The sequence below is a fragment of the Gymnoscopelus microlampas genome (genome assembly GCF_963454915.1).
Source record: "Gymnoscopelus microlampas genome assembly, chromosome: 15".
NCBI lineage: Eukaryota > Metazoa > Chordata > Actinopteri > Myctophiformes > Myctophidae > Gymnoscopelus > Gymnoscopelus microlampas.
Window position 1 is genome coordinate 29,185,922 of NC_139952.1, and position 17,447 is coordinate 29,203,368.

Here is a 17,447-nt window from a genome sequence, read left to right on the forward strand (position 1 = left end):
GCAGAATACTGGGATTATCCTCAAGCTCGTTGAGGTTACGCACCGCTGGATGAAAGTAAAGGGAGCTATTGTATTATTGCATAGAGAGAGGGCAAGTGAGAGGGGGGGGGGGGTGAGAGAGAGCACAAAAGCAAGGTCTCCAATTTACTTCAATGATATTAGGCTGTGTGCAGACTTGTACGGTAACGAGGGGCACTTTCACATTCACACTACCGAGAGCTATTCATTGAGATCAGATGAGAAGCAAATGGTTTTCAAGGGCTGAAAGCCATTTGAAATCATTCCGCCTTGGTGTGCAGGCACCCGCTGCCTGTGATTTAGTCATAGCAGCGGAGCGATGGCGCAGAGGGCTCGTTTTATGTGAGCTAAGTTTCCCTCTGAGGAAGATGCTGTGAGAGTCCCAGACAATGATCTACAGTCAGCTTCACATCCCTCAACTCCTTCCGGAGAGGATTGAGTGGGCGCATAAGCTGCGCCTAAGACCGGCGAATACTTGGAGCTTCTCCGTTCACTCACAGAGGTTAATTTAGTACTATCAGGAGACAGAGGGAGGTCTTATCGGTCATAGATAAAGATATACGCGATCAATACGGTAAGCTCTGCTCGTAAACCCCCACCCCCTGCCACTCTGATCTCTGTCTGAGGCCAACTTTTGCTCGGTAGGAATTGTCTCATGTGGTCACTGACACGATTACTTGAAGACTTACCCAGGGAACGGCTCATGGCACAGGGAACACAAATGTCAAATGAACTAGATGAACATGCTAAAATCTGCATCCTAAAAGTATATGTAGCGTGGCTATTTTCTTTTCTTTTTCTGTCATTTGCATGCCACTGCCTGGCCTGAACTCAGCTTTTTTTCTCTATCGGCTCTCTCTCCCAGGCAATCTACAAGATGGTGTCAACTGTGATGAAGATGCCAGAGGATGAGTCCACACCGGAGAAGAGGACGGATAAGATATTCAGACAGATGGACCTCAACAACGATGGTGGGGGGAAGAGGAAACAATTATGTTAAAATGTTAAAGTTAAACTGAAATTCAATGTTGCATAGCTCAAGTTAAACTAAGTCAATGTCTAGCATTGGGCCCACTTTTTTATACCCATAGGGGGTTTTGCATAGTGTTACCTGATTTAGTTTAGAATGCTTATTAGCAAAAATGATGGAGTACCTTAAGAACAGGGCCATCAACTGTATTCCATTTGTATAACTGTTGCAATAAATGGTGAAATCTATTTATGTGATATTATTTTATGTATGTTCCTGACTGAAGTAATTTACTTAGTAACTGACCCTCCGTCTCTCCATCTTTCCCTCTCTTTCAGGTAAATTGTCTCTGGAAGAGTTCATCAAAGGTGCCAAAAGCGACCCTTCCATTGTGCGGCTACTTCAGTGCGACCCAAGCTCCGCCTCCCAGTTCTGAGGCTCTCGACTACCAACCCGCCCCCCTCGGCCCACCCCCTGTTGCTATGGAAAACAGTCACTCAAATCAATGCATGATGGTTCTCGTCTCTCTTATATTATCTTTTTTTTTGGCGTACAAAAATTTTGAGGGGAAAAAAGAAATTCACACATTGTATACACATAAAATTGTACTTTTTTGAAAGGGACACACGCATACTACGTAAGGTCAACTGAGATACAAACACACACAGTTGCCATGGCGTCCGCTACGTTCCCCCAATACCCGGGTTTCTGTCTCCGTGTGGCTGGCGGGATCCATGCAGCGAGCGCCTTGCTTCACCGGGTCGGGCCATTTTGACACAAGTCCGGATTTTCTTTTTTCTCTCTTTTATTATCATAGTTTTTGTGGGACGGGAACGTTTTCATCTTGAAAACCATGCATGGCTCCCGTTAAGTGTTCTGCACAGTCTCGTTCCAGTCTTCTCTTCCAAGGCACAGCTCCTCTTCCACTTTTATATCCATATATTTATGTGTATATATATATATAATGCTTATATATGTATATCATAAGATAAAATAGACAAGTATATTTGTTTTCATATACAGATTACACACTCTCTCGCGTTGAAAGGCAGTATTATGTAGCGTAGTTCTCTGAGATGGTTTGAATTCAGGATGGGGGCACACAGGGCAATCTAGATGAGGTCGTGTGTGTATGGGGGGGGGGGGGGGTCGGGATTTCACAAAGGGAACGAAGGCTGGTGATCCTGTTGGGTTTTTATTGATGTTGATACTTTTAATTTTTCATAATTTTTCTTTTGGTCATTATTTTTTCTTTTGTACATGGTATCGTTTTCCTCTTGATGTTGCTTTATTTATACATTTTTATTTTCTTTCTTTTTTTGTTTTAGTTATTAAATATGAACAGTGTGAAAGATACACTATTGAGACGGACCTCACTTGGATTTCAGAGAGTGTCGATATGAGGAGAATCGTCACCTTTCAGTATTGCAGGGGAAATTATTGATGGAGGGTAAATGTGTACCAGGTGAATCCATAATGCATTTGATCAATGACACCAGTAGTACATATCATTTGAGCCACCGTGTGTGTGCGTGTGTATGTGTGTGTGTGTGTGTGTGCGTGCGTGCGTGCTTGCGTGTGTGTGTGGGTGGGTGCGTGTGTAAAGCAAGGCTGCGTATTTGGTCTGAATGCACAGTAAGTGACAGTTTTGTGTGCATGTGAATATGCTGTGTCTGAGGCTACCTTTTACAGTATTATTATCATGATGTGTTTCTTAATTTGTAAGTATTTTAAAGTTCTCTCATTGGAGGAACAGTAAAGGCTTCAAGGCTCTTGTTGTTTTATCTCTCAGTGCGCTGCATGCTCCTGCAAAGACCACATAACCAAACCCAACAAATTAATAATAAATGCGCAGCAGCTGCTGTTCCATTTCGTAGCTCTGCATTTCCTCAGCATTGTACCAGACATACACACTGAAATAATAAAATATTGTCATGCTTTGGGATAAAACTGCCCCCCCCCTTCTCTCCCCCCTCCCTCCCTCTCTTCTTTCCTCTGGCAGACAGAGAACTCACTAAGGGCTCGTTCATCACTCTCTAGTCAAAATGCTTTTATAACCTCTTCAGTTTGTCTGCTCACCCAGCAGTTAAGATAAGATACATGAGATTTCCTTTAAGAGATGGAGACAAGTTACCACTAGTCAACGATTCCTGATCAGTGGCGTTTTTTGGCTTTCTGGGGAATACTAACCTGGTCAGAGATCAGTGACTTTTAGGCCAACTTCCACCAAACTAATAATGCAGGTAGCTTCCTAACCAGCTGCAACCTCTGCTTTGGGGATCTTATTATAGTGTCACTGCCCTCTGCTGGTAGGATATGGAACAACTGTTGCTACCCCACTGCTGATCTATATATAAAAATCCTTTTCTATTCTCACTGCCTCTGTTGGAACTGGTACCGTGCGTTGTATAAATTACTTCCTTTCTTTCTTCCTAACCTCACTTCCTTCTTTTCTGTTGCATGAAAACCTCGTGTGAGGATGTCATGTTTGTTAAGTTGGACCCGAAATCGATGACAAACAAAAATATACCTTATGTGTTTCAAACGCTGCACGTGTGGTGCCTTTTCTTAAAACAACTAGTCATATTATGACTGTTGAAGGATGTGGAAATGGAGACAATGTTTGTTCAGTGTTTACTCAGAAGAACTACCAGTACTTTTGAGGACAAGACTATTGTCTGTGTGTCTTTGGGATGACAGTATCCCATTACAGAAAAATACAAGTCTTTGTAATGTATCTGGTCAAGGTATTCCTCAGTTCTTCATTAAGCCTGATTTATACTACAGTGTCGCTCACAGAAAATAACCAATGTACAAGCTCACAATGTATTGCCAGATCTCCTATTTTCAATGAGCAAAAACATTGCAAGAGTATAAATTAAGCATTACCAAGAAGGTGGTTGGAAGTGTGTGTGAGTAAGAGAGAGAGAGAGAGAGAGAGAGAGAGAGAGAATAAGTCCTAGTCCTATCAGGTCACCGATTGCCAACATCATTGAGTATTAATTAAATTACAGAGTTACATTGATTTCATTATTAATTAAGGATTCAATTAAACATTGCAAGTTACACTGATTTGATAATTAATTACTAACTCAAATAAAAATGTCAAGTCAATGCCAAACACGGGGATAATAGATGTATCATCAATGTGATTTTTATTTAGAAATAAAATAAATATGCTCAAGCCAAGGCCATATCAAAGCACTAGTTCTAACTCAAAACGTATTTCTCTTGACCTTTACTCCGAAACAAAACACTCAAACATGATGGCAACCTTCTTTACACACGACATATTCAAACCAGAAAGAATGCCAGACAGGCTGGCTGAACCAGTTGAGACGCACGTACTGTACACAGTCACACACACAATATTTATGTGACTGGAATCCTGTGTGCTTGTTCAAACAACAATCTTGTCATTTAAGCTCCATAAATCACAGATTACCTCAAGTACTAGTTGTGCAAGTTGGCAAAAAAACTACAACAAAAAACAAGAACAGACATTTCCATTTGTAACGGTTTAGAGGCTGGTGGGTCACAGTTGACATAGAAATGGTAATGGGTATAATGTATGTGGAGCGGGGTTGTAGGTGCGATCCAAGCTCAATATTTACTTCATCGCAAGACAGTGTCACTTGCTGACAAGACCGGCTTTTCAAGCTAACGACACGTCGCATCAGTTCTTGTCGGCAAGAGAAACTATCACACTATGGAGGATAAATTAGGCTTTACTAATGTATGGTTAGACCATACATGTACGAGACAGATGTGTGATCTTAAGGGATAGTTCACCCCCAAAATGCCTTTTTTTCAAGCGATTAGACACCCCATGTTTTTGGTGCATTCCTAAGCCAAAGAGACAAAGAGTCTCCTTTGTGTCTCCTACCAGAACCGCTGCCTAACGGTCCGCTGGTCATCAAAGTATTGGCTTAGGAATGCGACAAAAACAAAATCCATGAATTCAAGTCTCCAAGGGATGACTAATCGATAGGAAAAAAAGTATATTTTTTGGGTGAACTATCCCTTTAAAGTCACGCATCCCTCTTCCTAATGTACGAGACACACACACGTGTGATTCTAATGTTATCTACTGTATATCCAGAAGACACATAAATGTGTGATCTTAACGTTATCTATACCCAGAAGCTGGACCTCTCCGTGGTACCTCTCTCCAGTAGTTGGTGATGCTCGGTGATGGTGGGTAAGGGCAAGGTGTTGCTTCCTCTGTGGGGCTGATTGAGAGGCTGCCTCTCAGACTGAGAATGACCATGGAACTGACGCTCCTGGTGATGGCGATGCTGCTGCATTGGAGGTGGAGCGTAGCGAGGAACTGCTGTGGTCTCCATGGGCTGCACTACGTTTACCTGGAGAGAGAGAGGGGGAAAAAAAAACGAGAGATGCGCATTGGAACCAGTTCACGTTTCACGATGTAAATGAAGCATCCAAGCTACAATGTGAGACTTACTTTAACCTATTAAGACCTGAAGCCGATTCTACATGTCTCCTAAATCCCAACAGTATTCTTAAAAACCTATGTTTCTATATCAGTGGTGCTCAATCTTTTTCATGTCAAAATTATATGTATTTGGCCGCGGACCCCCATCAAAATATGTTGTTCCAGGGACCCCCAGAAGCAACGATTTGAGTTAAAAATGTTCGCTATAAAAATATATATATTCAAAGATTTGCACACATTTTCACGATCTTTCAAAAATAGCAGATCTACAAGCTCGTAGCGCGGCACTCGGTGCCGCGCTATGAGCTTGTATATCTGCTATTTTTGAATAGCCCAAAGTGTAAAATAATGCTTTTTAGCTCAAATCTAAAAATGACACAGTTCCAGGTCTTAATGGGTTAATGAATAACCTTATTTTCATCAATCTGTATTAATAGTAGAGCATGTTAATACAATATAACTAATATACATGTGGTTGGAGATGGTCTTCCTACTCTTCCATTGAGCCATTAGACTAGGGTGTCAGCAGGTGCGTGCTTATGGATCCCACTGCCTTTCTAGGGAGACCTGCTGTGATTGGCCAGTAGTCGCTGTGATTGACAGTTCTTCCTTCCTAGCGTTTTTGCAACTATGCCTAAGCCTAACCTTAAAGGGATAGTTCACCCCCAAAATGACTTTTTTTCTATCGATTAGTCACCCCATGGAGACTTGAATTCATGGATATGTTTTAGTTTTTGTCGCATTCCTAAGGCAATAATTTGATGACCGGCAGTGGTTCCAGTAGGGGACACAAAGAGTCTCCTTTGTGTCTCTTACCGGAACCGCTGCCTACCGGTTCGATGGTCATCACATTATTGGCTTAGGAATGCCACAAAAACAAAAAAACTATCCCTTTAACCTCAGTAAAACTATGCCTGCCAGGACGCAGGTAAGGCGAGTCTATCCTATAACATTGGTGGAATCCATAATAACGTGTGTCAGGTAGGACACCTACTGGTTGACAATGTCAATAAAGTTATTTGAAGAAGACAGAGCACAGGATTGGACACTATATGCACCACCATCTTTATTGGACTTTAGATATCGCTGCAATTGCTTTCCTCCTTCAGGAGAGGGAGACAATGGACATAAACCTTAGGGAGCGTAGCTTCAAAAGGCTGATCCAGGAATTTATAAGGAAACACAGAAATTATTATCTGTATTGATCTAGAGCAGTGGTTCCCAAATTGGGGGTCGGGACCCCCAGGGGGGTCCCCAAAATATATTTTGGGGGGTCCCTAGATGATTAGCTTAAAGTGCAACATTGTTTTCTCACTCAACAGTAAATAAACCAACAGACAGTATAAGTGTACACAGGGGATCTGCGCATTTCTAACGTTACAATTTAATGACCTCTAAGACCTTTTTAATACCAAATTGGCCAAATTGTCATATACGACATAAGAAAGAGGCAAACATTGTGAAAATAGCCGATCTACAAGCTCACAACGCCTCGCGTTGCGAGGCGTTGTGAGCTTGTAGATCGGCTATTTTCACAATATTTATCTGTGGAACCGAGTCAAACTAAATGTAAATTCCTACAATTCCAAGTGCTTGTAAAGGTGGGGGGTCCCCAGTTCAATTATGATTATTTAGGGGGTCGCGGCCTGAAAAGTTAGGGAACCCTTGATGTAGACAGGGTGACAGAGACAGATACAGAACTGAAAAATGGGACATTATTTCACATTGTAACCTAATGATGAAAGATTTTTCTTTTATGTCTGCCGTCTCTCTCTCTCCCGATGGAGACAGGTAACTACAACACCACCAGTAGGTGTCCTACTAGTGTTGTCCTGGAGTACAGAGGCCACCTCCAACCACTGCAGACGTACTAGTTATATTGTATCAACATACTCTATCATACAGATTGGTTAAAGTCAAACTGCTGTGAGTCGAGTTTGAAAGGACACAGTACTTGTTGTTGCAGTCAGTCCAAAACATTTAGATTATAAATGTTACAGATCTAAAACAAATACCCAGTCTCCAATTTTGCACCTAAATCAAAAATAGTGAATATAGCAGATATACTGTACAAGCTTGTCTATTTGTGAAGACAATTTTAAAGGTTTTTAAACATTTTCGCCTATTGGCATGTCTAAAATAAAACCACACCAGGGTAAAAGTAGTTCATTACTCTGTGCATACTGGTCAACACTCACCACTGGCCTCCGACCTCTGGGCCTCTTGTGGCGATGACAGCAAGGGAGACCCAGGAATGTCAGACACACAGCGAAGCATCGTGTGGAAAACACCAGCTGGACGATGGATGTAACGATCAGAGGCACCCACAGGATCAGGGTGGTACTCTGGAGGTGAAGAGACAGGACAACAGACGTGTGAGCGAGTAGCCCAACCCTACCTGCCTGGACTGTGCAGAAATGCCATTACAGGCCAGAACACCCAACAGGCATTGCAGCAACTGGAGACACAGCACATCTGTGCCTGTGTGATGATACTAGAGTTTCAATTTTGGAGAGTGCCTGTGGAGTGTGAACAAAATGCATGTTTTGAAGCAAAAAGAAAAAAACGTGTGTTTTCATTTCCGCTGGGGAGCGGGCCAATGTCACGGGGAAAATTGAGGGGCAGAAAAAACTATTTAAAGAACCCCCAAAACAATTTCACAAGCAGGCTCTTCGGTTAGAAGATTCTGACTTCATGCAGGCCTCATGTGGAACGAAACATTATTCATGATGAAATACCCCAGGATACTGCAGAGGCAATATCTCACGCTGCGTTGCATTTTTATGTACTGAAATATGTTGCTGTGTTGGAAGTCTGTGTTTATGTGTTGACTGGGCTGTGAAAACAAATCCCCTCTGGGACAATAATGTCTAATACATAAGTATATCCTGTATACTGTATATTAGTGTTCATTTCGTCGACTAAAACTATGGCAAAAACTAAGCTATGATGACTGCACTGCCACCCAGGTTTGGAATGGTCTAACCCCATCCCTCAAAAAATGCAGTTCGCTGGGCTCATTTAAAAGAGCCTTAAAAAAATCACCTTTCAGGAGAGGAGGAGGTAGAGGAGGTAGTACCATTTTCCCGTTAGACAGCCGACCCCCCCCCTGTTCTTGTACATATCTTTCCCCCCTTTTTTATTCCTTTGGTTGTACATAGTGTTATATATATATATACTTTTTTTTGCTGTTTTATTTTTTATTTCTTTGTGTAATGATATTCGAACTGTGGTGCCACTATATATGTCTATGAATTGAATACCAAGGCCCTCATTGGAAACAAGTCCGCAAGGACTTTTATGAACGGACCTGTTAGACAAAGTATTTTAAATGTAAATGTGTTGTTTTACATTCTTTTGCCTAATAAAATATTCAATCAATCAATGACTGAGTAAATATGTTGACAATTTCGTCAACAAGACTAGTGGAGAAGAGATCCAGTAGAAGTCATTTTATGCTTTGTCGCGCGTGGGTGTGACACTACGAAAATAGCCGATCTACAAGCTCACAGCGCGACGCATTGGGAGCTTGTAGATCGACAATTTTTGGCATGCAGCTAAATATAAATCATGCATTGCAACGGCACTACGGACCGACAAAAATAAAACTAAAAAAATAAAGGTCATAAGCTGATGAGTGGATGGAGCAGAGAGAGAGAGAGAGAGAGAGAGAGAGAGAGAGAGAGAGAGAGAGAGAGAGAGAGAGAGAGAGAGAGAGAAGAGAGAGAGAGAGAGAGAGAGAGAGAGAGAGAGAGAGGAGAGAGAGAGAGAGAGAGAGAGAGAGAGAGAGAGAGAGAGAGAGAGAGAGAGAGAGATGAGAGAGAGAGAGAGAGAGAGAGAGAGAGAGAGAGAGAGAGAGAGAGAGAGAGAGAGAGAGAGAGATGAGAGAGAAGAGAGGAGAGAGAGAGAGAGAGAGAGAGAGAGAGAGAGAGAGAGAGGAGAGAGAGAGAGAGAGAGAGAGAGAGAGAGAGGAGAGAGAGAGAGAGAGAGAGAGAGAGAAAAAAAGGCTGTCGGGATCGGGACCCGAACCCACGACACGCTTTCAGGCTACACTGAGCCTAGGTCCAAGGCAAAGCAGGCTTGACCAGCCATCCGTTAGCCCACCTCTGACACAGTGGTTCTCAACCTTTTCAGGCTGTGACGCCCCCCAAAATAATCCTGTTTGAACTGGGGGAACCCCCCCCCCCCCCCCCCACCCTGACAAACATTTGGAATGAATATTGTGAAAATAGCAGGTAGATAGGCTATTTTAACAATTTGTGCCTCTTTCTTATATTATTTGACAATTTGGCCTAATGTTTGACCAGTTTTTATACTATAGTTTGTTTTGATGCAGTTATGGGTATTAAAAAGGTCTAAAGGACACAGTTATCTGGGGAGCCCCCCAAAATCACCCCCTGGGGGTTCCGACCCTCAGGTTGAGAACCACTGCTCTAACAGGACATACCCAGAGGTGGGGGTCAGCTGTCCTGCTCTCCACCAAGGTGCCTGCAATTAACTTTTTGTGTCCTATCCGCATAAGAGATGTTTACCGCTCATCCAAGAGGCAACCCCCGATTGGTCGGAGGAGATATTGCGCTAATGCACTTCAGGCAGATCTACTAGTCAACCAGTATGTGTCCTATACCCAAAAACCAGGGTCTACATTTCTCAATGGCAGAGCAGGGAGACCACCTCCATCCACTGTAGTAACACATTCTACCATACAGATTGATTAACATAACATTCTATTCATTAATCCATTAATACCGGGAAAGCATCTGTGTCATTTAAAGATTTCTTTGGCTATTCAAAAATAGAAGATATACAAGCTCATAGACGCGCTATGAGCTTATAGATCTGCTACTTTTTGAGATAAAGCAATTGTGCAAATCTTTGAATATATATACATTTTTAAAGGGAACATTTTTAACTCCAATATTTGGACCCTGGAACAAAATGTTTTGAGATGGGTCCGCAGCCAAATACATATCATTTTCAAAATATTTTGTTCCAGGGACGACCCCGGAAGCAAAGTTTGAGTTACAAATGTTCGCTTCAAAAGAATATATATAATCAAAGATTTTCAAAATGTTTCACAACTTTAAAAAAAATAGCAGATCTACAAGCTCGTATATCTGCTATTTTTGAATAGACATCCTACCCAGGATTCGAACCTGGTGCTCCCCCGCATAAGAGATGTTTACCACTCATCCAACAGGCAACCCTGATTGGTCGGGGGAGATATAGCCAATAAAATGGATATAGCTAAAATCTAAAATGACACAGATGCGTTCCAGGTCTTAATGGCTTAAAGTGAAATTGCAGCTTTAAGTCTCAATGTTATACACATACACACACAAACTTACATAGATGCGTGTAGGGTCGAACGGGCACTCATTGGTGATGCTGGAATAGCCAATGGCGTCGGGGAAACGACAGTGAGTAAGAAGACTGCGTCCGCCGTGCACGACGGCCCTCACCACGGCAACCATCAGACCAACGGCAGAGGCCGTGGCCATCAGTCCAGACACCAGGCTGACCAGGAAGAATGACCACGTCTGATCAACAAACAGAAGCAACACATACACATAATTAAATGAGTCACAGACCGGGAAAGCCTATACGTTGTTATACCTTGAAAACCGGAAAAGCATCGGTGTCATTTTAGATGTTGCTATGTATATTTTAATAGATTCTTTTCAATTTTTTTAAACTTAGATTAGGATTTAGAAGGCGTCAGGCCTCGGGTCTAAATGGGTTAACAACTTAAATCCTATATACTTAGTTGACTGGAGTCTCCCAGGACTCTACACAGCCTCTTTGCTGAAAGTAGCTAATATACAAGCGCACGTGTTTGCAGCACTATTTTCACCGGATGTTCGCCCAAGAATAGGGAATAGGGACGCTAGGGTTCAAGTACTATTAACTTACATGATTAATAAATCGGGAGATTAGATTACCTCGGGAAATCAACTCCTGATTAGAACACCGATACTCTAGATAAAAGTATTGTATGCAGCCAAGGGAGTGTGATAACAAAATGTGTCAGGGTTTCAGAAGGTGTGGTTCTCACTACTATAAGGTGGGATCAAGTTATTCACTCCCACTGACGTTTATAAGGTTACAACACTTATTTATTTATGCGAAAGTGCATGCACTTAACCACTTCAGCCCTACATACTTTGATGTACAACGAATAGTGAAAATAGCAGATCTGCAAGCTCACAACACATCGCAATACGTTGTGAGCTTGGAGATTGGCTATTTCTGCTATTATTGGTTTCTAATAGTCTTTTTGCCTGCTGAATAATTACATGCCCTAAATAGGGATGCCAGGTTTAAAGTGATTAAACTACTGCTAGTCCATTATTCAGCCCTGCCTTGGTTCTGTGGTCACAAACAAAGGCAATGGGAGTGGTGCTCCAGGTACTGTAAGTAAAGAGAAGCTCTGTGCAGCTCATTGACTCGCCGGTCTCGTCCGAGCAGCCCCGACAGCTGATTAAATAAACAGAGGAGGGCCGTGGTACGTGACCAGAGGCGATAAAACAACAAGGGGAAGATAGAAAGCGCACTCCAAGCTCAGATGGGACTCAAACTGTGACTGATGTGTTTCGGCGGTGCCCGCAGCCAGAAGTAGGACTTCAAAAAGGCTTCTGTCTAGTTCTGACTGGTGAGGCAGACAGCGGCTGAGAATAACGATCTGTAGTACACACGCGCATACAACTTTGAGTGCGAGCGGAACACAACCTGAACAGAATGGGAGTGGAGAGAGATCAAAATAGACGCGAGATGCCACTAGAAATGGCAACGGCGCACACAGTGCTGGTGCCTGTCATTTCATCAAGAGGCTGACATACGTAAGGAGAAAAGGAACAAATAAATAAATAACAGTGGGTAAAACCTTGGGGAGTAACTATTTCTGATATCTCTTGCTTTCTCCCCCCAGAACTTTTCATATTAAAAATGCAACACTCACCAGAGCTCTGTTTCGCTTGTTTTTAGACAGGACAATTGCTAGAATTCCAACGACGACACCCTGCAATAACAACACAGAGGACAGCGTGAAATTATACATAGATATAATAGCATTTCTTATTATTTTAATCAATCTATTGTGTATGTAATCTCTGAGTATGTTAATACTTTATTTATTATCCGGGACAGTGCACATTAATGAACATTTCAATCCATAAACATGATATAATGTAAATATGCCGGATTTTGCAACAAGCTCATTTCCATCCGTAAATACAACATAACTAGCACATTTGCAGTGGTTGGAGGGGATCTCCCTACTTTTCCATTGACAAATGTAGACCGTGGTGTCGGATAGGACACCTACTGGTTGACTAATGTCAATAAAGTCATTTGAAGCAGACGGCACAATGGATTGGACACTAGATGCGTTGCCATCTTTATTGTAGTTCATTCATTGTTTCAATTACCTCTCTCCATCGGACATACTACGCACAGATTGTAACTTTAAAATATTGCCGTTTTATTTTAATTTTTTATATTGGGTAAAAATATTGCTGTTTTTAAAACAGGGAATGTTTTTTATATGACAGCAGGACATCAAACAGTAACATAACTAAGGTTTGATAACATACAGAACAAAAGGCCCATTTATAAAGGAAAAGCAAACACTAGGCCACTTTTGTGAGTTTTCTGAGTGCCATCTAATGGTCTGGGTAGAGCTGATGTGAGCTACACAGCTCCAGTTAATAAAATGAATAATGGGTTTTAGATTTAGGTGCGCCGATACGCAAGCATTGACAAGTCAACAGTGATGCTAACACATGCACATTGGTGCACATGGCACACCTAAATCTAACACGCATTATTCATTTTATTGGCTATGTAGCCTACAGCTGTGTTACATCACACTTACATCACAGTGTACCAAGATCAGCCTAGTAGTGGTTAAAAACGCCGAGTGCTGGTCTTAGTGTAACACAAACTAGACTAGACCTAGAAAACAGACTATGTGCCTTTTAACCTCTAACCCATTTCGGGAAGAAACCTCGAATCTCCAAGTTTCAAACGTGTAAGTCTTTTTGAGAATTAAAGCCCTACACCATCATACGAGACTGCCTCACGATGCGAGGCGTTGTGCACTTGTAGATCGGCTGTTTTAACTATTTTAAAATGTTTTTAAAATAATAATAAAAAACTATAATAATTTGAATCAAAAATAGACGTTTTTCAGAAAACTTAAGTTAGGATTTAGAAGACATTTGTATAGGTCTTAATGGGTTAAAGGGGAATACCACTCATTTTCAACATTGAACCATGTCATAATATACCTTAGAGCTGGCCGTGTGTCACTGATCACATGACCCCAACAATCAATTCTCCAATTCTAGGCAACATCTTTTTTTCTTATTTCCACACAATAGCTCTAAGGTATATTATGACATGGTTCAATGTTGAAAATGAGTGGTATTCCCCTTTAAGATGGTAGCAAACAAAAGCAGGGGAGATGCATCGACAAACCAAATAAATGTATTGCTCATTTTATATTCATTAATCACATAAACCCTAGCATCCCTATTCTGGGCATGAAATAATAGGAGAACATTTGGCAAAAATAGCAGATCTGACACATTGAGAAATTGTAGATCGGCTATTTTCGGCAAAGAGATTTAGTGTAGAGAGAAAAAAGGAGCGGACCTAGTAGAGTAGAGCCCTGTGGGACTCTGGTCAACGGTTTAAGTGGTTAAAGATATTTTAATTCAATTCACGAGATGTCCCGAATGAAATGATGTATTTTTCATGTACTTGTCGCCTCTGTATCTATGCTGTGCCTGCTCACCAGCATTCCACACACCAGCGCCACTACATTGGAGATGGCGTACTCCATGGCCCGTTTGTGGAGATTGATGTGTCGCAGCACCGCCCCGTGCACTAGCGCCCCCAACAGGAAGTTGACATGGCCAATGACGAGCATGCTGAGCCCCATCTTCATCAGAGCCTTGGGCTCCTCCAGGCTGGCACAACACACACCTGACCAGAGGAGAGGAGAGGAGAGGAGAGGAGAGGAGAGGAGAGGAGAGGAGAGGAGAGGAGAATACAAGGAAATAAAATGAGGAGAGGAGAGGAGAATACAAAGAAATAAAATAAGAAAGGAAGGAAAGATGGGGAGGGGGAAATACATTTGGAAAGAGAAAACAAACACCATCAAGATGCTGATATACAAGCTCACAACGTGGAGCAAAGCAACACAATGCTGTGAGCTTGTAGATAGATACTACTACTAATCATTACAGGAGGCTGCTGTTACAGTACATCATCCCATGCTGCAGGTTCACAGTCCCAAGGCTATCCTTGTTCTATTGATCAGCTGCACAGCGGCCAGGTCAAAATCACAGCACACATGTCACCGGCATTAATGATTACCTGCTAAACACATACAGTAGACCAGACCAGACATAGACCCACTGCTGTCCAAACAACCACTACTGACTGCTATTCAGTCAGTCTCTGTCACAGTACAGTATGTGTGACAAGACAACTTTCTTACTGTACCTCTCTGCTGGGTTTACCCACTCACTTCATATATGAATGTAGATACACACCCATAAATGTTTGCTTGTACAACAATAGCTATTAGCCATTTCACAACCACTCAACAACATTTTCTCAATTCCTCATTGTAATCACTAGGAATGTTTTCCATGCAATGCATTACTCACACACAGATATTCCTGGTGACATGAGACAAGACACAGACACACAGTTTACCAAATTTGGGGTTTGGGGGGTAATATATCAACACAAGTACTGGATGCTATTATTCACCCTATACAATTATTACGTTTTAAGATCAACAAGTGCATGTTCATTAAATACCCCATATATCCTGCAATGGTCTCTCTTGTCAACCAGATCTAAGCTTAGCCCTAGAATGGCTGTGATATTACATACATTTCATGAAATGTATGCAGTGGTGGAAAGTAACTAAGTATATGTACTGTAGTTAAGTACAATTTTGAGGTACTTTTTACTTTACTAGAGTATTTCCAATTTGCAATACTTCAACTCCACTACATCTCGTAGGCAAATATTGTATTTTACTCCACTACACTATTTGAAAACTTTACCAGATACTTGTGCAGATATAAATTATGATATAAAACATACATTAACCACTTTAGCCCTATTGTATACATAGGCTATTTGAAAATAGCTAATCTACAAGCTTGTGAGCTAGATCTGCTATTTTCAAACAGTAGTACTTTTGATACTTAAGTATTTGATACCAATACTTTTGTACTTTGACTCAAGTAACATTTTGAACAGAGGCATTTTACTTGTAACAGCTAGTAGCCTATTTTTTATATTGTGGTATTACTACTTTTATTTTAGGTCAAATATGTGAGTACTTCTTCCACCACAGTACAATTATTATAAGATCAACACAAGTGGCATCAAAGCATGTTCATTAAACCAGGGGTCTTCAACGTTTTCAGGCCAAGGACCCCCCCCCCCCCTAGCTGAGAGAAAGATGAAGCAGGGACCCCCTCTATATTGTATAAAATTGTGTTTCAGATTTAACTTTTTTGTTTACTTGGTCTGCTCTTTTTTTCCTCTACACCAAACACCTATTTGCCAAAGTTCACCTCAGAAAAGGGATGTTAGGGTTCAAGTGGTTAAGGTAAAAAATATGTATATCATATCACACAAAGATTTGGCGTTCCCCCTGTAGTAACTCTAAGGACCCCCTAGGGGTCCCGGACCCCCTTGTTGAAGACCCCTGCATTAAACAACCCATCATCCTGCAATGGTCTCGCTTAATGCCAAACATATCTAAGCTCAACTGCGGCGCATTTGGAAACTTCTGAACCTCCTCTCAGTACAGTAACAGGCTACCACTACATTATGCAATGTCACAAAAGAAACATCTGAGGCCCTATACCTGTATGAGCCATTCCGTTGTTAAATCATCATCCGTGCACGTTGAGGAGGGTATTCAATTCATTCAATGTTCATGCGCTTCCTCCTGTCCACATGCACAGCAGATCAAACCTAATCAAACACACACAGGTGCATCTGTCTATCTGTTGACAGAGAAGAACCACCTCCCTGTCCTCTGGCGTTTAGCGTTTAGCGTTTAGCTACATAACATGTGACTTCCCATTTTGTGCATTTTACAAATAGTTGTCCTGTTTGTCAGTGTCTTCACGAGCTATGAACTTATACTTTGAACTATGAACTTATACTTGGTTGATTTTTTTTTTATTCACCCTCAATAAGTTGTTTATTAGCTTCAATTTTAGTCGAACGCCTCACTGTAAATTGCAGTAGTGGACCTTAAGCGCCATCCGGTGGATATAAGTCGTAACAGTGCTATCAGTAGCACAGGAACATACCACAGAAAGGCCATTTAATTTAAATTATATGAGTGGGATTTTTTTCAAAGAACATCACAAAAATGCTTGCAACTCTATCTGTTATTATTGCTGCCAATAAGTTCAAGTTTTATTTTTATTGTGCTCAAATTTGAGTCCAATTTTATGTTTATATGATGTTCTGCATAGTAGTGTATATCTGTCTGTCATTTAATGTCATTATGAATTGAGTACAAGAGGACCCCAATTGAAACAAGCCAGTGGCTTTCTTGGGCTTTTTTTTAAATCCTATTTAGTTTACCTTGTACTTGAACTGTACTTTCATGTGCTTTTTGTCTGTAAATAAAGTAATCAATGAATCAATCAGTCGAACTCCTTGCTGGCAGTAGTAGGCCTTTAGCGCCATCCAGGGGATAGAATTCTGAAACTACTATCAGTAGCACAGGAACATACCACAGAAATGCCATTTAATTTAAATCTGGCTAGTTTGATAGGGAATTTAAAAAAAGAACATCACAAAAATGCTTGCAACTCTATTATTGCTGACAACCCCTCCTGTAGCCTACAATATGTGGCCTATAATCTTTTCTTTTTTCTTTTCTAAATGACTCTAATAGACATCTACTGCCACCAAGTGGACAAATAAGCCTACAACACACTAGTGGAAATA

General features: G+C 41.3%; 2 protein-coding genes across 2 annotated transcripts in view; one reads left to right on the forward strand and one right to left on the reverse strand.

The window, feature by feature from the left end:
- The window catches only part of LOC311062040 (hippocalcin-like protein 1), a 44,831-nt gene extending 42,868 nt beyond the window's left edge, over positions 1-1,963 (forward strand). The window contains exons 4-5 of the mRNA XM_084080800.1: positions 884-989; positions 1,327-1,963. Of these exons, the coding sequence (XP_083936926.1) occupies positions 884-989; positions 1,327-1,424 (204 nt within the window). The 3' untranslated portion in view covers positions 1,425-1,963. The remainder of the gene's footprint in view (positions 1-883; positions 990-1,326) is intronic.
- A 2,169-nt stretch (positions 1,964-4,132) lies between these two features.
- Positions 4,133-16,481, reverse strand: tmem54b (transmembrane protein 54b). The gene is made up of 6 exons (XM_084080741.1): positions 16,345-16,481; positions 14,242-14,432; positions 12,403-12,462; positions 10,793-10,984; positions 7,643-7,789; positions 4,133-5,352 (listed from the first exon to the last, which is right to left on the reverse strand). The coding sequence occupies exons 1-6, from the start codon at positions 16,355-16,357 to the stop codon at positions 5,122-5,124; spliced, it is 834 nt and encodes a 277-aa protein (XP_083936867.1). The 5' UTR covers positions 16,358-16,481; the 3' UTR covers positions 4,133-5,121.
- Positions 16,482-17,447: the final 966 nt, after the last annotated feature.